This window comes from Talpa europaea (assembly GCF_964194135.1).
Source record: "Talpa europaea genome assembly, chromosome: 1".
Classification (NCBI taxonomy): Eukaryota; Metazoa; Chordata; class Mammalia; order Eulipotyphla; family Talpidae; genus Talpa; species Talpa europaea.
The window spans coordinates 48,664,186-48,690,324 of NC_140073.1; the positions used below are offsets into that span (position 1 = coordinate 48,664,186).

The window sequence follows — 26,139 nt, forward strand, 5'->3', positions numbered from 1 at the left end:
GCACTCACCCCCCACCCACTCCCACGCTCATCTTCATCCCTAACTCTCACTTCCCCGGTGCATCCACCTCTCTTTTCCTTCTTGTCAGTCTGACTCTGTCACTGTAGTTGGGGGGGTGCGGGGAGCCTGGCCCTGCCCCGCCCTCAGCCCTTTTCCTAAGCTGCCAGGTCTCAAGACCAAGGTAGATGCCCCAAGGTGGGTTCAAGTCCAGACTCTACCATGGGCCTTCGGCAAGTCATCTCTCTCACTGAGCTTCAGTTTTCTTTTCTGAAAAATCACAAGGGCCTATTTTCATTGTTTTCAAATACTGTGCACAAACCTCTAGCCGGGTGGCTGGCCCCTGGCCCGTGCTGGAGGAATGAGGCTCTCTGGGACTGAGATGTGGCTTCTCCACTCTGGTGGCTCCTCCCCCTGGCCCACTAAGCAATCTCCTTGGCCTTTAGTTAACTAAGAGCCAGCTACCTTATTTAGGTTTTCTAAATTCCTGCTGTGAGTGAGACCATCTGGTATTTTTCTTTTTCTTTTTGGCTTATTTCACTGAGCATGATCCCTTCCAGCGCCATCCATGTTGCTGCAAATTGCATGTGTTTATCTTTTTTGAATGCTGAGTAATATTCCATGGTGTATATGTACCACATCTTCTTGATCCAGTCATCTATTTTTGGGCATTTGGGTTGTTTCCATAGCCTAGCTATTGTAAATAGAAACCTAAATAAGGGACCAGGAAAAAGATTAATTAATACAAAGTAAAAATCAAAATCAACAGGCAACTATAAACCAGAGACATACCACAGGAGGGGCAGGGAAAGGAAGGACTAGGGTCAAAATAAGGGGGGGTGCAGTTGTATGGGGAATATAACCAAAATGATAATGTATACATTGTGCAAAAATGAAATATGATATAAGAATTATATAAAATAAAATATTAATTTAAAAAAAATCCAGCTACCGAAGCAGCATTGTCCCTGTCCATGGTGGAAATGAGAAAATGGGGAGTCAGGGAGATTGAGTGGCTTGTTCAAGGCCACATGGCAGGTGGCGCAACTGGGACTGGATCCATGTCAGTCTTGCTCCCAAACTCTTGTTCACCCCAGTTGCCAGCCTGTCTGGCCTCAGTTTCCCTCATTTGGGCTGAGAAGTGGCCTGTGCCTCAGAGAGGCTCCCCGATACCCAGGGCAAGGCATGGAGCTGTGCCCGGGGCCTCATAGAGTTGGCCACACCAGGACACAGATGGGCTGATATTCGGGGGTTTGACCTCACAGGAGACCCCGTCAGGGCTCCTGTGTGTCAGGTCCTGCTGGCTGCTGCTCCTACCCTGCCCTGCCCCCTCTCCTGGAGGCCATCTCTGGCCATGCCACTCCAGTCTGTGGCCTTTGCATTTGGTCCACACCTGGCTGTGAGGCTCAGGGCTGTGGGCTGGTCCTCTGGGGCAGGAGGGAAGGTGCTATTGTGAAGCCGCCCTCTGTGTGGCCTCTGTGCTCAGAGCTGTGTGTGCAGGAGGAACAAACCAAGCAGGCCCCGCGTTCCAGGGCCTCTGTTTTAAATGGGGTGCTTATTGCCCCATCCCCTGGGATAGGGAATCCAGGCATGTGTGGGGGATAAGTTCAGTGTTTGATTGGTGCCTATGAGGGGCCCAGAAGAGAGTTCTAGGCTGTACACAGGAGTATCGGAGGGGACATGAGCAGACCATGGTGCAGCCCCCTGGGGGCCCCAGAGGAGCAGGTGAGGTAGGGGTGGGAGAGGGGTCAGCCTAGTGCCAGATGCCCCTGAAGCCCTGGGAGAGGAGACGTTCAGGCACATGAGAGGCTGGAGGTCTGGAAGGTGGGAAAATCTGACCTTGGAGATTGAGGGTGCGGGGTTTCCACAGGTGGTAGGTGACTAGGATTAAGGAGTGATGAGAGTGCTTCCTGCAGAACCGGAGACGCTTATCCCAAAAGTGCTGCCAGGAGGGGCAGGAGAGAAAGACAGTGAATTTGTGGAAGGTGAGGCAGGGATACCTGGATCAAGGTTTCTGTGTAAGACAGAAGTGTGCCACCCTAGATCAAGGGGCGAGGGTCTAGAGGAGAAGAACTTGGGGCCAGTACTGCTTTCTTGAAGGGGTGGCGGGGTTGGCCTCTAGTCTGATTCAGCCCCAGGGAGCTCTAGGGAAGCTGGCGAACAAAGGAAGGAGCTGCAGTGGCTGGTCAGCCCGTGATTGCGTCCTCAGCCTGTTGGCCTGCAGGCCTGGCACCACCTTTAAGCATCAGGAATGAGAGAATTCAGGCTGTGGAGTAAGGTGGGTTGGTTTCCATCCCTGCTCTGCAAGCACCAGCTGTGTGACCTGAGGCAGGCCTCTCCCCCACTCTGAGCCTCAGTTCCTGGCCTGTACAAATACTATTTCCTTTTTTCAAAAAAAAAGATTTATTTATTTATTTTATACAAGAACCAGGGTACAGGCCAGATGCGCAGGAGGGTGAGAGGATTCACCAGAGACAGAGCGGGGAACAGAACAGGCAGACTGACTGAAATACACTGCTGAGGGGAGCAGCTGGCGAGACAAGAAAGGTCTGCCGCGCCATATAAGACTCTTGCCGCCGGCCGGCCGCCAGGATCTAACTGGCGCTGCAGAGGCTGCTGACAGCTTCACAGCGCGGTGCTCAAGCGCCTGCGCTACCAGGGGAGGCCCACAAATACTATTTCCTGTTCTCCTCTGTCTGATGGGTAGGAATGAGGTTGCTTGCTTCATGGGGGTTCATCTGATGCATCGTGCCCTGGGCCCCCAGCCTTTGGTGAGTGATGATGTCCTGCCTTTCTGTCCTCCCAGGTGCCCCTGGAGCTACCCACATACCCCCTCCATCGTCCACTGCCTTGTCTCAACCTCACCCCCCTGGGGCAGCAGCCACCATGTTCTCCTGCGTGAAGCCCTACGAGGACCAGAACTACTCAGCCCTGAAGCGGGCCTGTCTGCGCAGGAAGGTGCTCTTCGAGGACCCTAATTTCCCAGCCACTGATGACTCTCTGTACTATAAGGGCACCCCAGGACCCATGGTCAGATGGAAGCGGCCCAAGGTCAGTGACTGGTCTGAATAGGAACTGAGATGAGCAGGCCCAGCCCCACCCATGGGGCTCAGTGTGCAGGGGACAGTGGGGTGGCCAGGGGGAGTCCTCTCAGGAAATAGAGGGGCACATGTGGGGCCTCTTGCTGTGGGATTATATCTGGCGAGGAGCCGGGACCACCGCAGCCCCATGACTCCCCCTCCCCACCCCGGGCCTCCACCCCTCGCTGGGAAACCCTGCCCTCTGCCCTGCTGCCCTCCTGTTTTGGGAGTAAAAATGTGGTGATGTGGATGTGACCTTTTTTTTAAGAGTTGACATTCAAGTGTAAGGAATTTAATCATAATGATTATTAAATAGTCATTTGCTGCACATGGACAGTATTTATTATGATTAATCAATAATGATAGAAGTAAAAACTAAGGGTGCCTGAGGATTGTTGTGAGTCCTGCCCACACCAGGCCAGGCAGCCATCACATCACTGTCGGTGTCTGGTGACTGCCCTGCCCGGCCAGGGCGGGACCTAGAATGTGTTTAGCAGACGTCTTAGACCTGGGAACATGATTTCAGTCTCTTTCAGCCCATTCCTGAGTGTGAGAGTGCATGCCCCAGGGGGCCTGGGTGTTGGGGAGGCCACTGGATGCCACCGCCCAGTTCCCCTCCCCTCCAGTCCCTCCTCTCTCCACGGCTGTGCTGGTGACACAGTCAGTCACAAGGAGGACCGTAATGCTGCTGTACCCAGCTGAGGCCCAGGGGAGACACCCGCTGCCCAATAATGAGAGAAGGCGTTTGCCGGGAAAGTTGTGCAGGCAGAAGGCAGAGTGTGAAAAGCCCAGGGAGGCTTAAGCCTTCAGCTTGTTTACAAGGAGGCAGTGCCCCTGGGCAAGGGGAGAGCCTGTGAAGGAGAGCGAGGGGAGGGGGACATTTGGGGTCCTGTCGGGACCGGGTGCTGTGCTCTGAGGCTTTCATGGGGTGTGGCAGGGTCAGACTTAAATTTTACAGAGCTTCCTCCAGCCCCACGGACATTTGGGAAAATGAAACTTAGTTTTCACATTCCTCTTATACTATTGTTACAGGGCAGGGAGAGGGGCACCCCAGACCCCGCAAACCTGCCTGCTCTAAATGGGTTCTGCCATCCGCTGCATCAACACAAAACATAGGAGACTTTAATGGGAAGGAACTTTAATACAATTGGGAAACAATACAGGTAAGGCAAAGAATCTAGTTTCTAAATCAAGCACCCAAAGTTACCCGTCCCCTCGTGGGTAAAAGTCCACCCAAGCAGCACTGGCCCAGAGCAAGGCCCCAAAGCCTGCCACAAGTCTAAAGCACCTTCCAGTGGGGACCCACAGAAAAGGGTCAGAAACAACCAGACAAGCCCGGAAGGAAAAGAGCAAAATCAAAATCAAGATAAAAGCTGCCATTGTCACCTCCCCACGGGTCTCACCCACATCTGTGTCACCCAGTCCACGACCAAAAGACAAGCGCAGTTTCTTTACGTGTCTCTAGGCTCCATGTGCCTCCCTTAGGTCTCCTTCTGGCTCCATCCTGCTTTCTCCCTTCCTCAGTCTCCTCTGCAGCTTCTTCTGCTCAGCTCCACCCTCCATTTGGGTGGGCAGGGAACCTGGAACCTCCCCCTTTCCTGGGGACCACCGTGTTACACTATGATCTCAAGTCCCTTCCATCCCAATAAAATCCTGTTTTGTTTTGGATTGGGGTGCTTGAGAAGTAGAGAAACGGAGGCCGAGTGTGGCAGCATGCTCTGATTGCCCAGCCAGCTGGTAGCAAAGCAAGGCTGGGACCCAGGAGTCCTGCCTCCCAGCCTGCACTCCCCCCACTTGCCTCCCCAACAACAGATAAAGGATTCACATTGCTTTGACCTCAGCCCCATGAGCTGTGCTAGCATCGACCCCCTGCTTCGGTTCTCCTGGGCTCCCAGAGCCTCCTGGCCTGGCCACAGATTCCTGTCTCGCAGGCTCCCCCCTCTGCCAGGCCTTTCCTATTCTCCTCTGTCTGATGGATGGGAAAGGAGGCCTGACTCAAAGGGTCTTTGTGAGGCTTTGGGTCCTAGGAAGGGGGGCTGTCTCTTGAGCATTCTGCCCTCCTGACTCCACCCCCTTGCTGCCCCTGTCCTGACCCTCTCCTGCCTCCTGGCCAGTACCCAGATATTTGAGATCCATAGCTCTGAGGGAGGCTGAAGTGGGCTGGCTGGGGAAAGTGAGAGGTGTGGTGAGAGGAGGAAATGCTGGGCTGGCCAGGCTCAGCTGTCCCCTGCCCTGTGACCCTGGCAGAGTCCCCTGTCCTCTCTGGGCCTCTTGCCCTCTCCCTGCACCGCCTTCTGTACTTTGTGCTTGGCCCTTTCTAGACACCAAAAGAGAAGCAGAGCTCCCTCTGCCCTGGACATGGAGACCCCTGACAGACCATGTGTGGTGGTTGGTGTTGAGAGTGGGGAGTTGAAGAGGGCCCAGGAGTGACCACAGGGCATCAGTTGGGGGTGGGGAGGCAGGGCAGGGCCAGGCACTGACTGAGAGGTGTTGGGTGCGGAGGTGAGACCGTGCAGCTGGGACATGACAGATAGTTCGTGAGTGAGCAGCCGCTGTGTGGCGGCAGGCCCAGTTTCACTGCGGGCCCTGCAGCCTGACAGAACAGGGGCTGGAGCAGGAATCAGGCCTGGCTTGCTTCAGGCGGGTCGGGCGGGGCCAGCCTGGTGGGGTAACTATTTACTCATACCTGCTGGGTGTTTGACCAGTGAGCGGGAACTTTGGCCCTAGAAGCCCACTTCCTCTGCCAGTGTGACTCTTTTTTTTTTTTTTTTTAAGATTTTTTTTTTTTTTTTTTTTTTTTTTTTGCGTAGAAGAAGAACTGGGGTACAGGCCAGAGGTGCAGGGGGTGAGAGGATTCCCCAGAGACAGAGTGGAGAACAGAACAGGCAGATTGACCGAAATACACTGCTGAGGGGAGCAGCAGGCGAGACAGGAGAGGTCTGCTGTACCATGTGGGTAGCTCCCTGGCCGGGGATTGAACTCATGCCGAATGACTGGTGATATAGCTTCACAGTTCTGAGACATAACCTCTGCACCATAGGGTGGCCTCAATTTGACTCTTTAAAGAGTAAAAAACCAACTTTCCCCAAACCCCAGGGGACGCCTTCTTCACCCCTCTCCCTCCTCCTGCTCCTTCTCTTTAAGTTGGTCGGCATTGTGGCCTCTGGTTTTGAAGAATCTCCTCAGCCAGCTCCCTGCTCTGTCTTCCCTCCTCCTCTCTCCCAAAATGCATTACGGAGGATGTTTTTTGAACCAGATGGCCTTGACTGTACTGTACGGGGGGGTTTGACTCTGAGCAAGTCACTTCCCTGGGCCTCAGTCGCCTCGTCTGAGATGGGAAGGATAATTCTTGCCGATCATGGTCTCTGGAGGTTGAAATGACTGAGGCGCATCTGTGGGGTGAGATACCATAGATGGGGGGTCAGATGACAGGCTGGTTTCCCTTCTTGCCACCTGCTCCTGGCCAGCAGTGTTTTGGGGACCTGGGAGTGGAAGTTCCATCTCTTGCAGACTCTGCAGTTGGGGCCAGACTTTTCCACTTCAGTCCCCACCCAGCACCTGTCTGGGGCGCACACCTCCTCCTGCATTGTTTCTTTGTTCTCTCCATCTCAGTAAACATGGGCTGGCCTCCCCCAGGCGGGCCTGGACAGGAAGATAAGGGGACTGTCACAGGCCTGTGCCCTCTGAAATCCTGAGGTATGGGTGGGGGAGGCCACCTCTCCTCACTCAAACCCAGGACCTTGTAGGGGTCTCTTCTCATCCCTGTGGGGACAGAGTGTACCCCCATTCCCCATTCAGCACTCTGCCTCTCCCTGTCTCAGGAGATAAGCCTGCAGGGCCTTTGGTAGAACCCAGAAAGGAACAAGCAGATGTCAGTTCTGGAACTTCCCAGAATTCTGTCAAGGCGGCCTGGTGGTCCCCAACCCCACCCCTGGGCTCATGCGCCCCAAACCAGCACCTGGAGAAAGCCACATTCTTTGGTCCTCCTGAACATTAGGCCCCTTTATGCTACAAACAGGCAGTTTGCATGGCCTTACCCAGGAACGATCCCCTCTGAAGGAAGGAAGAGGGGGCGCATGGAGTGGGGAGCAGGTCTGTTGCATGGAGTGGGGCACTGACGGTAACTCCTGAAACACTATTCCTTTCTCCTGTCCCAGGAGAGGTCCTGCCTCCTTCCTGCACCTCATTTTCCCCAATCATCTGGCTGATCCCTGCTGTGATCTTAGATTTGAAGAGGAGGTGACTGCAGTGAAGGTGGATGGATGAGGAGGGTGGGGAATCTCTCGATCCGCTGTCTTGCCACATTCCTCTTTGTTCTGGGCCTGGAGGCCTGGAGGCCTGAAGGCCCGAAGCTCTTGTGCTGTGGAAGGAGGTGGTTGTGGGCTGTGGCCTGTGTCCAATAGAGCAGGTCTGACGAGCTGGGAGGGGCTGACAAGTGAGAGGTGACCACAGGTCAGGAGGCAGTGCCCAGAGAGGCGTGTTGGCTGGATAGCAGTTACCTCCCAGCCCTGGGGGATGACTTGTTTCAGGACTTTCTGCTTCTAATCCTGCTCCCAGAGATCCTGCCTGCAGCCCCAGCAGAACCTGCCAAGCCCTGCTCCTCACACTGGAGGCCAGAAGTCGGGTTCAGGTCATTGCCTGGAGCTTCCAGGTGGTGGCAGAGACTCAAAGGCAAACCCATGTGAATGGTGATGGAAGGGGGCGTAGGTGGCTAGGGGTCTGGGGGAGGATGGGGTCATCTTGCAGGGGCATTTTGCACAAATGGGTGCCTAGTCATTGGGCACTCTCCTGTGGCTGTTTCACTCACGGTGCCCCCAAGGTGGCTGCAGGACGCCAGGGCAGACCCCAGGTGCCACCAACCTCAGGCAGTGTCTCTAGGTCAGAGCTGGCGAGGCTGCTACTCTCCTGGTTGTGGGATGAGTCAGGGCAATGTGGGCTGCAGGCTGGAGCTCCTGACTCCTGAATTTAGTCTCTCAGGGCCTGAGAAGCCTCTAATGCTGTCTTGTTCTGTGTCAGACTGACAGGTTTTCCCTAGCGCGACTGCTCACTGGGGATGGGTCCTGTCAGAGAGCCCAGCCAGCCAGGATTCTATCCCATCCATTCACCTGCCTCTTGACCCTGGGCCTCACAATTCCCCCACACCCCACCTGGGCCTCAACATCCTTCTCTGTGGAATGGGCCATGTGTCTCTGTCACCAGGCCCTGACTGGGGAGATCTGCAAGGGAAAGGTGCAAGGAGGTCACCTCTACAGACGCCAGTGATGCCAGGTGGTGGCTATTCCTGTCCCCATGGGGAGTGGTGGCTGTGGTCCTCCAGATAGGATGCCCCCCTTCATCCCTCCCTCCAGGGATATAAGCGCTAAGTCATGGCTCCCTCTGGCTCACAGCACTGGGTGTGAGCCTGGGCCTGGGAGATAAGAGAGCGGAGCTGTGGGGAGGGGAGGCCCCCCCACTTCCTGACAGCTGCCTCCCTGGGACAATATTACTCAGACCAGTGGCGGCTGGCAGTCTGCTCTTGGGAAACCTTGCAGCTTGGTCTCTTGTCTCCCTAAAGTCCCATCTGGAGCTGTTCACGCCTCAGGGGAGTTGTGACCCTCAAATCAGCTTCCGAAACATTGACTTTCCCATTCGAAGGTGGCAACAGGAGCCCCACACACCTCAGTGAACACTGATATCCCTTTGCTCCATTTCCACCCACCACGTGCGCTGCCTGCATGGTCTGTGGAGCACTCATGCAGCCCCGCAGGGGTCACAATCTGTCTCCTCTGCGTGGGTGAGGAAATGGAGGCTCAGAGAGGTGAAGACATTGGCACAGAATTGCACAGCCAGTAAATGGGGAGCTGGAATTCGGTTTTCCCCTTCCCGACTCTGCTGCCCTCTGCTGGCTTCCTGCAGGAGGCTGTCAGCAGCTTTGTTGCTTTGAACTTCTCAACAGTTAGAAGCACCTGCTGTGGGGGAGGCCTGTGCTGTGTTTCTGGGGCAGGTTCTTTAGTCTCTCTGGGTTTCAGTTTCCTCACCTGTAAAATGGCCACAACACCACCCCTCAGGCCCATGCCTGGGTCCTGATCTGATGGTGCTGGTAGTTGTTTGGCTCTTGAAAGGCACGTCTCAGGACTTGCACCCCTTTCTCTGTTCTGCCCCCCTCTGCAAGCAGTCACTCCCTCTCAGCTCTGTACAATGAAGATGCCGATGGGAGAGGTGGCAGGCCATGCAGCGATCTGGACTGGGGAACCACCTGGTGCCTAACCCTGCCCCAGCCTGGCCCACAGGGCATGTCCAGGGCACTCTGGAGTGCTTAGGTGGCTCCTTGGCATTTGCTTGCTCTGTGTTCTTGCAAGTCACTGCCCCCCTCAGAACTTTTATTCCTCATCCATAAGATGGAACAACAGCCCCATGCTCCTCAGGTGGGCTGAGGGTCAGCAGAGACAGCAGGAAGATGTGCCCAGAAGCCAAGACTGGCAAGAGGCAAGGCCTGGGGCAGGGCAGGGGTTGCTGGGAGTGTCAGCTCAGCCGGGCACAGCAGCTCTCTGCCTCTCCCCTCTGGCACTCCTCATGCCAGCTGGAATTTCTACCCACATCATGACTGTAGTCCCAGCAAGCCAGGTGGGTGGCCCTGCAAAGCTGCTGGTGCTGGAGATGGTGGCCCCGATCCCTGCTGGCCAGGAGAAGAGTCGGCTCAGGGTGCAGCCCCCAAGTCCCTCCACGGTGTTCATTCGTTGCCAGGCCGTTAGCAGAAGAGCAGTTTCTTGGGCAGGGGAGAGAAGGGTGAAGGGCATTTTAGGCAATACCTGGGGGAAGTTAGATTTGGGGAAACTTGGCCATGTGCCTCCCCCACCCCCCAGTTATTAGAGGAGGCAGGTGAATCTCTGTCTGTGCTTCCCCACAGGATATTTGCGAGGACCCCCGCCTCTTTGTGGATGGCATCAGCTCCCATGACCTGCACCAGGGCCAGGTGGGCAACTGCTGGTTCGTGGCAGCCTGCTCATCGCTTGCCTCCCGAGAGACGCTGTGGCAAAAGGTGAGGCTTGGAGTGGGGGTGCTGGGTATGTCCACTCAGCCTGTGGCCCTTGCTGCCCACATGCAGGTGGGACTTGATGGAAGCCTGTGCTGCAGGGCTGGTGTGGGGTGACACTGGGGCTCCCCAGTACTGACTGAGCATCAGAGCTGCCTTTCCCTCACCTCCTGGCTTAAGGTACCGGGAACAGGTGCTGGGAACCTGCATAGCTCCCCAGGTGATTCTACTGTGCCCCCCTCTGACTTTTGGGAGCCCACGTTGTCCCTGGAGCCACGAGGCAGAATGCGTACCTGCCTGGGTCATGTGATTGTGCAGACACTGGTCCTGGGGCTCAGGAAACCCCTGCCAATGCTGTGTGACTTGGCCAGTCCTTGGTCTTCCTTGGGCTTCGCTTTGCTCTGCTTCAGCGGGAGTGACTGTCATGATTAATGGTTTCAAGCGGCTTCCGTCCTGAGTGGCGCCAAAGGGGTTCGGTTGCCCTCTCGTGGCAGCACCGAGCACGGCAGCCTCTCAGTACACCCCCACGTTTGTTCTGGCATCTGGAGGCTGTCATAGAGGCCGCACTTGTGCGCCCTAAAGAGTAATGGCCGCCTGCATCCTGGTTCCCATCCCAGTTTGTCAAGTCACTTCCCCTTTCTCATTCCTGCTGTTTCTGCTCTTAGACGGCCCTGGCGGCAGGGCCGGAGGACTCTGAGCACCCGGTCTTACAGACAGGCTCCGGTTTGAATCCCTGTCTCACCCTTTGGTAGTTTCATGATTACCCTGAGGTTGCTCCCCTGAAAACTCAGGGTGTCAGGGTAGCTTCCTCTTGGGGAGTTGTGAGAGTGAAACAGACACTTGCCTTAGACTGCCTCGTGCAGTGCTTGGTGGCGGTGCTGTGAGCCCCAGGGTCTGAGCATGAGTGTTCACGTGCAGGCTGGGCTCTGCTGTCAGCCCTCAGAGGGAGCTGTGCCCTCGCCTGAGGCCGGGACTGTGGTGGGGGCCTGCCCTCATGTCTTCCAAATTGGGGTGTGACTTCTCAAAGCCACCCAGGTGGCCATCCCTGGGGTCTGGCCCCTGACAGTCCCGTGGGGATAGGGATAGCTGTGTGCTGTCACGGGGTGTCTGGGAGGGCCTCAGAGAGCCACACAGGGGATTATTTAACTCACGAGCCTCCTTGCCAGAAAGGCTCAGGGCCAGGCACTCTTCTCTGGGTAGAGGCTGGTCTTCACGCTCCTGTCTCCAGGCCCCAAGCAAGGCCTCCTGCTCTGCGCTCCACCCCCAGCTAGAGCTGGGATAGAGGTGGCATGCAGAAATCCTGTGGGGCTGGCTCCCACCCTGCCTATAATTGCCTGTTTATCTGTGGTCTCCCCTCTTGAGGTGAGCTCCCCATGGGCTGAGCCAGTCCAACCTATATCTTCCCACTGAGCCCAACAGGAGCCTGGCAAGGGGGAGGCTCAAGAAAGTTGAGCCCCTTCCCAAATTGTCAGATCCAGCTACTGGGCAGCAGCTGTGCATCTGGCCTGGCTGCCTCAGACCTCCTGGGGCCTGACTCATCCGGTCCCCTCCTAGGGAATGGACTGCCTACTCATTTGCAAGAAAGAGCCAGGGCTTGCAGTGTACCCTGCCCTGGACGCGTTCTAGGCCGTCCCCTGGCACAGCTCCCCTCTGGTCAGTGGAAGATGGGCCCCAGGACCTGCAGGCAGGGGCCTGACCTTGATGTCTGGTGACCATGGGCAGGCCCTTGCTCATCTCTGCACTGATGGCTCCTCTGTTGGGGAGTCAGGGCATGCAGCCTGTCTGGGAGGAGACGATCTCTGGTAGCTCGGGTCCCCGGGAGGCAGGGCCAGGGGGTGCTTGGGGCCAATTGCAATCTGCCTCCCAGTGCTGTGGTGGTGATAGCCCCTGGGTCCTGGAAGGAGGCACAAGGCCCTGGGGAGCTCATTACTATGCCTTCCCTCCCCTCCTGTCCCTGCTGACTGGGTCCTGTTTGTTGTTACCCCTCGTTTTCTGGACCTGTTGCTCTGCAGGGCCTCCCTTGCCCCACCCTGTTTTCTCTATGGAAGAGGGGTATTCAGCCCGAGGAGCACCCTTGCTCCTCCCACCCTTCCCTCTGGGGATGCTGAGCCTCAGATGCAGGCACATCACACCTTCCACTTAACGCCACCTCCTCTTGGAAGCCGCCCTTTACCTCTGGTCCCTGATACAGCCGGGCACCAACAGGCATGGCCAGACCTGGGTTTGCTTCTGGCTAGGTCCCTTGCCAATCATGGAACCTTGGGCAGGGGACATTCCTTCCTCTGGCCTAGGTGTAAATCTGACCTTTCTAGTCCCCGGGGTTGTGGGAAGATGGAAGGGGCCCTCGGAGGGCACAGAGCTGTGTGGATGTCAGGGCCTAGCCCCGCCGGCAGCCTCCTGGCCCTGGCTGACCCTGGCCTCCCTCACCCTGGTCCCGCTGACCCTGCCTCCTGTCCTGTCTGTGAGGCCCAAGCTCTGGCAATGGTTTCCACCTTCAGCCTCTTCCTGCAGACCAGGCCTTCCCCAATTTGGCCCCTGAGCGCCCATCCATTGTCTGAACTGCTCCCTCCACATCCTGCAGGTCCGGAGAGGGGATGGGCATTCTCTTTCCATAGTGCCGCCCCCAAACCACACTCTTTCCATCTAAACCTCCGCAGGCTCATGCTGTTCAGCTCCCTCACCCCATCCCAGCCCACCTAACCAGCATCCCCAGTCAATCAACCACCCTGGCCTGCACCCTTGTCACCAGGGGCTTGGCACCCGCAGTTTCCCCATCTTTTCACTCCAAATACTGTTGTTTCCAGGATTTACTGTGTTGGTGACTGAAAGTTGAATCCCTTCTGGGATTCATCTCCATCACCTTCACCCCAGCCACCTGGACCTCCTGCTCCTGTGGCCTCAGTCTACAGCCAAAGGGTCGCACTCTGTCACCTCACCTTCCACACCTCTTCCTCGAACCTCCTCGCCAGTGCGCCCCTGGCCCTGGGCTTTACCTTGACCTCAGGCAGTGCCCGTGTACTCTCTTCCTCCTGAATGTCCTCTTGTCCTGGCCTTGGAAACCCTTTCCATCACAGCAGCTCCTCTTGTCGTGTCAATCACTCATGCATTCAGATAGCATTTTCTGAGTAATTCCTGTGTGGCCCTGGGGAGACAGACATTAGTCATATTCTTCCTCAACCTCAAGTCTCCTTAAGAAATTGAGCATTTGCTATGTTTCTCTTTTTTTCTTTTTTTTTTTTTTAAAAAGATTTATTTATGCATACAAAAAGTGGGGTACGGGCCAGAGGTATGGAGGGCCTGAGGATTCCCCAGAGACACAGTGGGGAGCAGAACAGGCAGAGTGACTGAAATACACTGCTGAGGGGAGCAGCCAGAGAGACAGGAGAGGTCTGCTGCGCCATGTGGGTAGCTCCCTGGCCAGGGATTGAACTTGTGTGGCAGTGGGTGCCAGTAGCTTCATAGTGCTGAGACTTAACCCCTAGCCACCAGAGAGGCCCTGAATGCCCTTGAGGAATCAGTGAACTGGCCCTAAGGTTTGAGGTATTACCTTAACAGCTTTGTCCCTTCGGTGACCCCTCCTGTTCCTGTATCCCAAGGTCCCACTGACTTCCTTAGCCTCCATCTGGGAATTAACTGTGCTTGTGGCCCACTAGACCCTTCAGATCATTTCCAGTTGCTGTACTGTGACCCGTGACCTGTGTCCCTGTCCTCTTTTCTGTGCATGGCAGCCTCGCTTCACCACCTCACCCTCACCCCCGCCTACACTCAAATACTCCACTTCTTCCTACACGCACATACTCCACTTCTCCCTCAGGCACTGGGGTTATGTATGTTTGTCATTTTCTTCTCTCCAGTAGCCTGGGGGAAACTGAGGCAGGTGGTATAAGTGATGGTATTTTAATCGAAAAGAAGCCCGGTCACGTGGCTGCTGTGTGGTACCGCATGGAGGCAGGGCCAGCAGGCAAGAATCATTTGAGTCAGTGGTTCTCAAGGTGTAGCCCTGGCAACAGCTTCAGCATTACCTGGGAGGTGGTTAGAAATGCAAATTCTCAGGCCTCACCAGTGCACCTTTAAATCAGGAACTCCGCAGGGGCGCAGCAATCACGTGTTAAGTCCTACAGGTGATGCTCATGCGCACCATAGTCTAGGACAGGCATCTAGGTGGGAGAGGATGGTGGCTGGTTCTGGGTCCCCTTAGAGGGGTGTGGGGGAGGCCTCTCAGGGCATCGGGGAGGGGGACTGGACAGGCTTTGGTGATTGGATGTGGAGGGTGAGGGGGAGTCACGAACAATGTGGGTGACTTCAAATCTCAAATTGGTGGCGCTCTGGGTAGTTGTTGCCCTCGCCCCTGCTGGGGGCCTTCCCCACCTCTGGCCCCTGCCTGCTCTCCTCTCCCCCACCCTCCACCCTCAACACTGCTCTCTTCACAAACAAGCCAGCCACAGCCCAGCCCTGTAGTCAGGGCGGTTGCCACAGCAATTGACATCAGCGATCTGGTCCCTGAGGAGCCTGTCACCCTCCTGCTGCCTGTGGTGCCTCCATTGCTGCTCCTGCTCCCATGGAGAGGAGTCACTCGGAGACTCCCTCTCTCACTGTTGCCCCAGTTTGAGGACTGGGTGAGGCTAGGATGGGCCAGTGACCGAGCGGGGAGGGGAGAGGGAGGGCGGAAAGGTAGGCGGGGCCCCTGCGGTGGCCTCCTGCGTTGGTGGTGTGGCCCAGGCCACTCAGCTCCTAGACTCACTGCGGTGGCAGCGCCGGCGGCAGCAGCAGCAGCAGCAGCAGCAGCAGCAGCTGGACCATGGCGGAGGATGGGCCGCAGAAGCCACAGCTCGACATGCCACTGGTCCTGGACGAGGACCTGACCAAGCAGATGCGGCTGCGCGTGGAGAGCCTGAAGCAGCGCGGGGAGAAGCGCCAGGACGGCGAGAAGCTGCTGCGGCCGGCCGAGTCTGTGTACCGCCTCGACTTCATCCAGCAGCAGAAGCTGCAGTTCGAGCGCTGGAACGTGGTGCTGGACAAGCCGGGCAAGGTCACCATCACCGGCACCTCCCAGAACTGGACACCTGACCTCACCAACCTCATGACGCGCCAGCTGCTGGACCCCGCTGCTATCTTCTGGCGCAAAGAGGACTCGGATGCCATGGATTGGAATGAGGCCGATGCCCAGGAGTTCGGGGAGCGCCTGTCAGATCTGGCCAAGATTCGCAAGGTCATGTTCTTCCTCATCACCTTCGGTGAGGGCATGGAGCCCGCCAACCTCAAGGCCTCCGTGGTCTTCAACCAGCTCTGACGGCAGCTGCCTCCTCTGGCCCACCGCCCATCCCCTGCCCGGCTCCCCGCCCCAGGTGTGTTTGGGGACGTTCTGCTACCTGCTGACCTGCACTCGGCTCGCCAGACCCCCTGAGCTCATGTCCTCCCTCTCTTGTCCCTGGCGCAAGCGCTCCGGCCGCGGGCGGAGGAGCCAGGGCTCTGTAGTCTAGAAGCTGAACTGGCTGCTGCTGCTGCTGTAGACCTGGAGGCCTGAGGAGGCTTGTGGGGACGCTGGCGGGACCGTGGACTTCTGCCTTCTCTGCTTCATGGTCCCGAAAGAGACTGAGACAGACACAGAGAGATGGAAGAGAGAAGGAAGGAACCAGCCACCGAACTCTCTCCAGAGACCAGAGACAGAGGCGACAGCGGCCTCCTTGGGGAATCCAGTAAACAGGCCTTGCTGCCCATCTGGCCGCCACGCCTTTGCTGAAGCCTGTGTCCAGAGGTGAACACCAGCCTGAGGACCCAGAGCAGCGCTGCCCCCAGTGCGTGGTCCCAGGACAACTCAGGCCCTCGGGATGTGGGGCGGGGCTGCTTGGGGGGCTGCCTTGGGCGGTCGGGAGTGGCCAGCATGTTGGAGGCTATGCAGTCCAACTCTTGCTCTTCTGGGAATGGCTTCAGGAGGGGAGAAGGGAAGGGGTCCTGTCATGTCACAGAGCAATCTGTCTCTCTCTACACGTGCATATATTGAGAGAGAGCATGCTATATTCATATGGATATATTCTAGAGTCTAAACCTGCACTAAGAACAAGTCTGATTTTAGGTGAACTGTATTATAACTGCCCAGCTGGTCTAAGGGTGTCCCTTAGCAGTAGCTTGGTCAGGATGATCTTGGGGTTCGACTTGGGTGACTTCAGATCTCAAATCTATGGCCTCTCTGCCAGGGGTCTTCCAGCCTCTAATTTTGTGCTGGGGGACTTTTAGGTTCATGCAGTCAAGTGGGGAACAGTATGGTTTCCTTCTGTCTGGAGGAAGCTGGATAGAGGGGTTCAGCCCCCTGGAGCTGGAGACAGTAGGTTCTCAAGTGGCCTTGCTGGGAGCGCAGGCTTTTCCCAGCTCCCTGGCCAGAGAGGATGTGTTTCATCATGGTGTGGAATCTCTCTGGAATCATTAGTGGAACTGGGGGTATCCCGGGGGTGCAGTTATGATGGTTGATGGTCAGAAGTGGATGGAAGGTTGCACATACTGCCCTCAGAGGTTGCACCACCCACTCATCAGACAAGAAACTGAGGCAAGATTATCAGCAGGTTCAGTTTGAATCCCCAAACCTCATTCTTCTTTGCATTGCACAGGCCTGGTGAGACCCCTTTGAGAGAGGGGCCTACCTATTGCTTAGCATCCACCAAGGTCACCATAGGAAGTGCCATCAACACCCTGTTTCAAGACTAGCCCTCTGTTTGGTCAAGGATGTGGCCATGACATTTCCCTCATGCAGAGCCATTGGAGGCTGAGGGTTCTGGGGAGAGACACACTGAGAGATGTAGGGTCAGAGCCATTGGCAGCCGTTGGCACTGCTGGGAAAGTGGACCCCCACTTTGGATGCAGGCAGGCAGGTTTGGGGTACTAGCATCAGGACTAGCATCAGGTGGGAGATTGGCTGTGGTGTGTGTGCTCTGGTCCTTTCTAACTCACAGCTTCAGATTCTAACTTACACCCTGTTCCAGGACTTTGGAGAAGTTCCTGCCTTTCTTCTCCACGGACCACTAGGGGAGGCCAGACCTTGGGGAGCAGCCCTGTCCTTCTGTCTCTTTGCTTAACCTCTCCCAGCAGCTCTAGGGACCTGCTTGGTTCAGACTGCCTGCACTCCCACCTTGCCCCACCATTCCTGCCCTGTGCCAGCCGTGTGTGCTCTGCCGTGCCCACTGCGTGTCCCCAATAAAACCTGTGTGTCCGGCCTGGGTGGTGTACAGTCTCTCGCCGCACGCCAGTCCTCCTCTGCAGGAGCTCTGACCTACCTGTCCCCTCACAGCCCTGAGTAACCCCTTCTGGACCTTTTTCCCGGCTTGAACCCCTCCTCCTGCCAGCTTTCAGGGATGAGGCTCAGCACAGCCAGGTGACTGGGCTGAGGTCAGACATCAGGATTGAGCTGAGACCCAGGTCTCTTGATACCCAACCAGGAAGCAACACGCCTGGTGTTTCCCTGCAGTGACTCCAGACCAGCCTCTCTGGGCACGGAGAGAATGATGCTGAGGCCACAGAAGCTCCTTCTGGTCCTTGGTGGATGGTGCCAGCATCCCAGGGGGAGGGGATGCTTTAAGCCATACTCAATCTCAAGTCTCCCTTGCAGGATGTCTGGGTGGGGGGACAGGGAGGGGGTGTAACCAGGGATGACCTCTCACAAACTTGCTACATGTCCTCAGGCAGTCCCTGACGCTCTTCCAGCCTCTGACTTTCTAGAGGGAACAATGGTTCTGTGAGGTACCTTCCAGCCCCGCCAGATAAGACTGATATCACTGCATCACATTCATGTGCCTCTTGACCCTTCCTCGTTGCTCTGTCCCCTCATCATCTTGTGGCAATTTTCCAAAGAAATCAGGCGGCACACAGAGAGCTGGAGAGAGAGAGAGATTTCATTGTCACAGCAGTGGGCTCAGTGGGATCGCTCCTAAAAGGCTGATCCACCAAGAGCAAAAATAGCAGGGTTTTATACAGTTTATATGGGGAAACTTGCTACCCTATCCATCATAGCATAAGCATTCTTTATTATTCGGGAAGGGGGTCAGGAGCCAAGGTCAAGCAGTGCAGTACACCCAGCAACTTCTCCGCTCCAGCAAGCAGCAGAATCAAAGCAGCAGACTCCCCCAAGCAGCAGGCTTGGGAAACTTCCTGCTTCAATCTCTCTCCAGCTCATTAAGTCTTTGGACAGAGACAACCAAGGCCCAGATAAGCAGCCACCTGCCCAAGGTCAGAGGGAGTGGAGGGGCCAGAGGAGGAATGTGTGGACCAGGATCTGGGTCTGAAGATCTTGGTCCCCTGGGATGGGCTGGGGTGATGCCCTCACTTTCCCTGAGGGCCCAAGCCTGAGCAAGGCCAGCTTCTTCCCAAAAATCAAGGTCAGGCCTAGCTTTAGAGACCACAGTTGGGGTTTTGCTTAGGAACAATCTCTGCTTCTAAGTTTTGAGGTCTTGCACCCCGTCCTCCACCCCAGAGCTCTCTCCAGAGCAGCAGTCACCACCTTGTTTCCTTCCTGAACCCCACACCCCCAGTTTCTCAAGTCTCTGCCTCCCTTGACCTATCTCTCCTCAAACACTGCCCCTCCAGCCACCCCCTCATCTGTTCCTGAAGCTTCCTGTGGATGGAGGGGGTGGAGACCGAGTTACCCAGCCCTCCGCCTGAGGACAGGGGTAGAATCCTGGCTCTATCCCGGCACTGGGTCAGGAGGAATGCAGGGAATGGGAAACAAGGACCTATTTTCCATGGAAACTGTGGTGCCGAGACTGGCCATTTCCTGAACTTCTCCTCCCGCTGAGGCACTGGATGGCAGTGAGGGCCCCGTCCTCCACCAAGCCCCTGGGGGCCCCCTCTGTCGGTGGGGCTAACGGTGCCTCACTTGGAAGGCTGTGGGAGGGTTAGCATGGCTTTGCGAGCTGGCACACGGCATCCGCTCTAGGTTTTCTCATCGCCACACTCCCAGTCACACATGTCCTTGCTTTTCACGATTATTCTGAGAGGAGGGTGTTGGGAGGCCTTATTAGTAAGGAGGGCTCCGGGTGCAGAGAATGAGTTGCCTGGGGTGACTTGCTTATGGCTGCCAGTGGTGTGGGTGAAGGGACAGGCGGGAGCTGGGGCCTAGCCTGCCTCTGTGGCCCAAGAGTGGTCATGAGGGAGTGGACACTCCCCTTTCACCATTACTAGGCCCAGCCAAGGGGACCTTCAGCCCTCACAGTATGGCTGGGGACCCCAGCAGGAGGGGCCCATTCCAAGACTCCCAGCCCACGTCTCTGAGCCTTGTCTGCTAGCCCCTGGCCTGTGGATGGGAATCCCAGGGGCCCTGCAGTGCATCAGCTGCTCTCCAGGTGGCGAACCAGAGGGGCTCTGCTCTCCTAAGGGACAAGGGGTGGTGCCCCATCCTCCTGCCTTTTCCAGTCATGGCCTCTGAAAATAGAGAATTTAGGGGCTCTTGGCATCAGAAGCAGAAGTAAGGCTATTCCGATACTCAGAATCCTCACTATAGAGGCCCTGTGGCACCCCTTCCCCAGCTCGGGTAACAGGAGACCCACTGCGGCCCCTCAGCCCTGCAGACCCTACGCAGAAAGCTCCCAGCTGGCTCTTTGGGGTCCTAGGCAGAAATCTGTGAAAGATGCCTTTCTCTGCACTAAGTGCACCCCACACACTACGTACACATACACTGATGTGCACACGCTTGTGTAATTCACATGCACACACCTACTGACACACCACTTCTAAGCAGTGCCGCCTGCCCTTTCCAGCCTCTCCTCTCATCATGCACCAGGGCAGAACCCTGCCCCAGCCACATTTGGGGCTCTTGGGTCTAGGTTGGAGTCTCCAGGGAAAACCTTCAGATGGCTCCAGGTGCCCACTAGAGGCTCACTGTGGCCAGTGCTTGGGGATTTCCTCTCATCTACAGAGCCCTGTGTTGGGTGCTGGGCATCTAGGTGTGAGTGGGACATGGCCCTGCCCCCAACCCCTCAGTGAGCAGGGAAGGAGCCTGGAGGAGGGATGGTGTCCAAGGGAGCACTGGGTCCAGAGCCCCTGGGGGACCAGGATTAGCATAGGTGCCCGCAGAGGGAGCCACACATTGCATAGCTGAGGTGCCCTGAAGCAGCCAGGGTGTGGATTTGCACAGAGCCTACAGAATGAGGCTGAGAGCACCCTCAGGGCTGCCTGCAGGATTTTGAATCGTGGGACAGGGAGCTGGTGTCTGTGTTGGTGGAGCATGTCAACTGTAGAAGACAGGAGAGGAGGACAGGACCCAGTTAGCTCCCGTACCTCTCTCTGCTTCAACAATTGTCAAGCCACAGCCCTTCTCCTCCTCTGCCCTCCCAGCCAACATCTAATTTCATGTGTAAATATTTTCTGGATGGTTCTCTGAATGATAAGGACTCGTTAGAAAAAAAGTAAGAAACCACTAGCCATAATATCATGCCACAACCCAAATAATTTTTTTTTTTTAAGGATAGATGATCTTTTTTTTTTTTAAAGATTTATTTATTTATTTATACAAGCACTGGGCACAGTCAGAAGCGCGGGAAGGTGAGAGAATTCACCAGAGCCAGAGCAGGGAGCAGAACAGGCAGACTAACGAAATACACTGCTGAGGGGAGCAGCGGGCGGCAGGAGAGGTCTGCACGCCATGTGGGACCCTCTCCCGGCAGCTGGGGATCAAACCGGCGCTGCAGAGGCTGAGGGCAGCTTCGCAACCCAGTGTTCAACCGCCGCGCCACCGGGGAGGCCCTCAAATAATTTTTTTTAAGATTTATTTTTTATTTATACAAGTGCTGGGGTACAGGCCAGATGCGCGGGAGGGGGAGAGGATTCACCAGAGACAGAGTGGGGAACAGAACAGGCAGACTGACGAAACACACTGCTGAGGGGAGCAGCGGGTGAGACAGGAGAGGTCTGCTGTGCCATGTGGGATTCTTGCTGGCCAGCTGGGATCGAACCCACACTGCAGAAGCTGCGGACAGCTTCACAGTGTGGTGCCTAACTGCCTGCACCACCAGGGAGGCCCCTCAACTCTAATAATTTTATTGTAATTCATTAATACCTAAAATATTGAAATCTTGTCCATAAAGATGTATGTTAGAGTTTGTTTGAATCAGTTCCAAACAAAAGTCAAAAATTGGGGCCTCCATGGTGGCGCAAGGGATTAAGTCTCAGCCCTATGGGGCTATCCGCAGCCTCTGTAGCACGCTTTTGATCTAATCCACATGGCGCAGCAGACCTCTCCTGTCTCACCCGCTGCTCCCCTCAGCAGTGTATTTCAGTAGATCCACCTGCTCTGCTCCCCACTCAGTCTCTGGTGAGTCCTCGTACCCGCGCCCCCCCCCCTCGCCCACTCCTGGCTGAGAGCCCCGTTCTTGTATGCATAAATAAATATATCTTTTTTTAAAAAAAGTAAAAAATGACAACTGATTGGTTCCCTCTTCCTCTGTTATTTTTCCCTGGGAATGCCCTTGCTGAAAAAACCAGTTATATGTTCTGTGGCATTTCTGACACTCTGGACTGGCTGGCTTCATTTTTATGGTGTCATTTAACATGTTCCCCATGTCCTGCATTTCTTGTGAGTGATAGCTTTCCTCTGGAGACTTAAGAAGGTTTGCACACTCCTTTTTTGACATGACCATTTCATGCCAAAAATTGTGTCCTTCTCTCAGGAGACACATAAAGTCTGCTTATTCCTCTTAATGAGGTTAGAAGCCATCCCGGATCCTAAACTGATTTGAGAAGCTGCGGTCACCTGAGTCCACTACTTTTCAGTGGTTGCAAAGCAGTAGTGATCTAATATTCTACTCTCTTCCTCATTTACTAGCTGGAATTCATCTGCAGAGATAAATGTCCTTTCTTCTGCTATTGGCTACTCCCCGATACAGCTTATATTGGCAGGATCCATCCTTGATTTTTCCCTTAATTCTACCAAAATAATGAACTGACGCCCTGCCAAGCTCCAGTGATGACTGTGATGATTTGTTTGTGTAAGGACCATTGTGAGCTCATGGGTTTGAACAAGTGGGATGTGTTATCCTCCGTCTTGGTTATCCTCATCGATTGACCCTTCTTTGGCCTGTGGGCACCTCTTCAGGGTGGTTCCTGAATCCTTTGATGGGACTCCAGGCATCTCTGTTTGCTCCCTTGGGCTTCTGAGGTGGATTTTAGTGTATGCCTGTGTGAGCACCCCTTCCAAGACCGTCTCCCTCTTGCTTGGCACCTCGCTCCAGCCCGGGTCCCACAGCCAGGTTCGATGCCGTGAATGCAGGGGGGGAAATGAAGACCCCCCGGGATCACTGACTCTGGAGCCTCATTAGGTGCTTCTTGAGCCACAGAGGACTCAGAGCCAAAGCTTGGGTTAGGCTAATGATTCTCCCGTGGCCCCAGCAGCACCTCCCTGTGCCCTTCGAGGCTCCTCTTCCACCCTCCCGGCCCCCACGTCTCCCAGATTCAATCCAGAGCTTTCAGAGCAGGGAGGAGTAGAGGATGGTGTACAGGCCCGTGAGCTCATTTTTGAGTGCCCACACTCTGGGCCTCCCTGCACCCCTGTGGACCTCAGCCTTCCCAGCCATGTGGTAGGGGGATGCCAGATTCTTGACACAGCCTTCTGTCCCAAAGGCAAAGTGGGGGAGATCGCTGGTGGTTTGGGCAGAGGTGGCCAGGGAGATTTCACTAGGCTCAACAGAGTTGACTGAAAAGGGAGGCCAGAGGCAGGGAGCGTAGCCAGTGGGGAGCCGGAACGTTGGGTCCAGCAGTGCCAGACTCTGCAGCTCTGAGAGTGAGTTCTCCCTCCCTCACCCATGCCCAGGGCAGCCTCTTGCCAGCTGGAGTATCCTGTTTTTAATGCCTCGAAGGAGAGCAGCGAGGGTTGGGCAGCAGAGGAGACAGTCAGCCTGCCGGGCCCCAGCACAGCTGCACTCGCCAGGGCAGCGCCTCTTACTGTGCTGAGTGCTGAGCATTTTCATCCTTGCGGTCTCCAATGCCCTGTTAGGGAGCGTTTCTCTTTGCCAGCATCCCTGTTGATGGCAAGAGGCTGTAAACAAAAGCATCTTTAATGAGTGTGGGGGTTGGGGAATGGCTTTTGGCTGAAGTCTCTGTGCTCGGGCTGGTCCGGGCCTTGGGATTTATAGACTCCTGATGAGGCTGTGGCTCCTCGGCTGGATGCAGCCCTGCTTTTCTTCCAGAAGGAGCTGCCTGTGGTCTCTATGAAACTCAATCCCTCTTGTCTCATGCTTACAAGGCCAGCAGGTGACCCAGACTTGGCTCTTCCTTGCCCACTGCCTGCTGCCCAGCTTGCCAGTCTTCCTTCATCTGTTTAGGCACACCGAGGCCAGCTCTCAGAATACCTGCTCAGAAGCTGCTGCTGGCCCTCCAGGGTGGGGGCCTCCATTCCCTTCTCTCCACTGTGTTGGTGCTCCCAATATCATACTTGTCTGTGTGCCTCCCCCTCCCACCAGACTGGGGGCCTCCCAAGGACAGGGGCCAGACAGAGTGAGCCTCACTATACAGACCTCATTGTTTGGATCCTGGCTTCAAACCAAGTTTGCCTGCCTCCAAAGAGGGTGTGTATTGTCATCCTGACAAGTTACTTGCTCTCTCTGAGCCTCATTTTTTCTTCATTTGTAAAATCAGGATGAGTGATTGTAATCTACTCAAGAGATTATTGTGGGAATTAAATAAATAGACCATGCCCGGCATTCACAGGCATGATACCTGGCATTTCCAATATAATTAACATCACCCACAAATAACCAATGTTATTAGAGTCTCAGCCAATGCCTCTGAATTTATTCATTCAGTGCACACATGTCTATTAAGCACTGCCTCTGGGCCTGGCCATGTGCTAGGTGCTGGATGTACAGCATGACCAAGACAGATGTGTCCCTGCCCTCCGAGAGCTGACATTTCAGTGACAGTGTCAGAATTGAAGGCAATGTCACACACTAGTTTAGTTATAACTAGGATAAGTATCTTAGTGGGGAGGGTCTAGGGGCCATGATTGATGGACAAAGGACCTGGCCTCCTTCAAAAAGTCAAGGAGGACTTCCTGGAGGAGGAGGAGAATGGACCCTAAAGGACAAGTGAGAGTCAGCTGGAGGAAGAGCCCAGAGCAGTGTCTGGGGCTGGGCTGGGGGAGAGGGTAGGAGTAGAGAAATGAGCCTGGGTGGTGGGAGGAGGCTGGAGCACATTAAGAATTTGACCCTTATTTCCAGGAAAGAGAGCTGTTCAGAAAGATCATTCAGCTGCTGTGAGGGGTGAGGGCAGATGTGGCTGCTGATGCTGTTACAGTGTCCAAGGGCAAGGAGATGGGGCCCTGGGCCAGGGTGGTACCAGAGAGGTAGAGAGGAGCAGACAGATTGAGCAGAATGTAGGAGCTTGGATGGGCCTCACTGACTGGAGAAGGTATGGGAGGAGGCCAGCGTGGCCCAGCATCTGGCTCAGGCTGGACTGTGGGATGGTGGCACCATTCTCCAGGTGGGAATTGGGATGGACAGGTGCATTTCTGAGGAACAGGGTAAGTGCTTTGAACCTTCACATCACAGAGCTGGAAGGAGTCTAAGGGAGCCTCCAACCACTGCAGAGACGGGGAATCTGAGGTCCAGAGATGAGAAGAATATGGCCAAATCCCATATTGGTTTATGGCGGAGACAGAGACTGAACCCAGTATTCCTTTCCACTTGGGTGCCCTGGAGGCATGCACCCCCATTTCCTCTGGAAGCCAGATCTGACCCTCCTCATCCTCTCCTCCCTCCCCATCCAGGTCATCCCAGACTGGAAGGAGCAGGAGTGGGATCCTGAGAAGCCCGAAGCCTATGTAGGCATCTTCCACTTCCACTTCTGGCGCTTCGGGGAGTGGGTGGACGTGGTCATCGACGACCGGCTGCCCACGGTCAACAACCAGCTCATCTACTGCCACTCCAACTCTCGCAATGAGTTCTGGTGTGCTCTGGTGGAGAAGGCCTATGCCAAGTAGGTGCCGGCAGTGGGCAGCTGGGCGGGTGCCAGGCTGGGGCAGCATTGCTGATGGGCTCCACATGGATGTTTCTGGCGAGTGGTCCAGGCAGAGAGGTGAGGGGCTGGTGCAAAGTCACACAGCGTGCTCAGAGCCTGAGCACCCAGAGCACAGCTGAGTGTACACCGTGTGGGGTAGAAGCCTCTGGGTACCTGGTTTCAAGTCCCCACAGTCACCCGTACAGAGAGGTGCTGGGTATATATATAGCAACCACTGCTCTCTGCCCAGCACACACTTCTGCCTGTGAAGACTCAGGCCCAGGCAGGTATCCTGCAGGGGGCCTGGGCCAGGGCCAGCTCTCACGTGCAGGTTGGTGATGCTGCCCAGAGATTCAAGCTACTGAGCCCACCCTGGAGCCTGGCTGGGGCTATGGCCTCTGCTCTTGGGCAGGTTGAGGCGGATGGGCCAAGTAACTGCCTTTCTTGCCTCCCAGGCTTACCATCCTCCATCTGTCCATCTGTCTTCCTGTCTGACTATCCATCCATTCTGTCTGGGTGAATGTCTTCCTGCCCTTTGCCAGACTCTGGGTCCCCAGCACCAGCACAAAGGTTTGCTGAGCCGTGGAGGGATATGAGGCGGCGTGATCTGCCCAGGCACCTGCAAGGCAGAGCAGGTGTGGGGCAGGGAGTCAGTGGGTTGAGCCCAGCCCCCCAGCCCTGTGGATCCTCGCCCTGGTTCCTCTTCCAGGCCTGTGTGTCAGTGTCCTTAGTGTGTGTGTGTGTGAGAGAGAGAGAGAGAGAGAGACAGACAGACAGACAGACAGACAGACAGACAGACAGACAGATAGAGACAGAAATATAGAGAAACAGAGGGGGAGAAAAACTCCCAAAAACTCAAGAAAACGCTCCATGAATTAGAATCCTAAGAAAGCAAAATGCGCCCCCTGGTGGCCACTGAGCTCAGGGCCCTAGGCGCCGGCCTCTTTTCCAGCTCCAGAACTAAGGACTTAGGGGGGTTGTTTTTGTTTTTTAAGGAACACTTTTATTGGTTTGTTGTTGTTGTGATGGTGAAATACAATATTTAGCAGGTTAACCCTGTCCAAGTGCATGCATCAGTTA

At 55.6% G+C, this 26,139-nt stretch overlaps 2 protein-coding genes across 2 annotated transcripts in view; both read left to right on the top strand.

Annotated features, from left to right (window-relative positions):
- Positions 1 to 2,883: 2,883 nt before the first annotated feature.
- The window catches only part of CAPN5 (calpain 5), a gene marked incomplete at both ends in the record, with an annotated part of 32,975 nt that continues 9,719 nt past the window's right edge, over positions 2,884 to 26,139 (top strand). The window contains 3 exons of the mRNA XM_084246632.1: positions 2,884 to 3,048; positions 9,964 to 10,095; positions 24,830 to 25,038. Coding sequence (XP_084102758.1) covers positions 2,884 to 3,048; positions 9,964 to 10,095; positions 24,830 to 25,038 — 506 coding nt within the window. The remainder of the gene's footprint in view (positions 3,049 to 9,963; positions 10,096 to 24,829; positions 25,039 to 26,139) is intronic.
- On the top strand, positions 14,888 to 15,379 carry OMP (olfactory marker protein; the record flags this gene model as incomplete). The annotated part of the gene is made up of 1 exon (XM_084239017.1): positions 14,888 to 15,379. The coding sequence occupies one exon, from the start codon at positions 14,888 to 14,890 to the stop codon at positions 15,377 to 15,379; it is 492 nt and encodes a 163-aa protein (XP_084095143.1).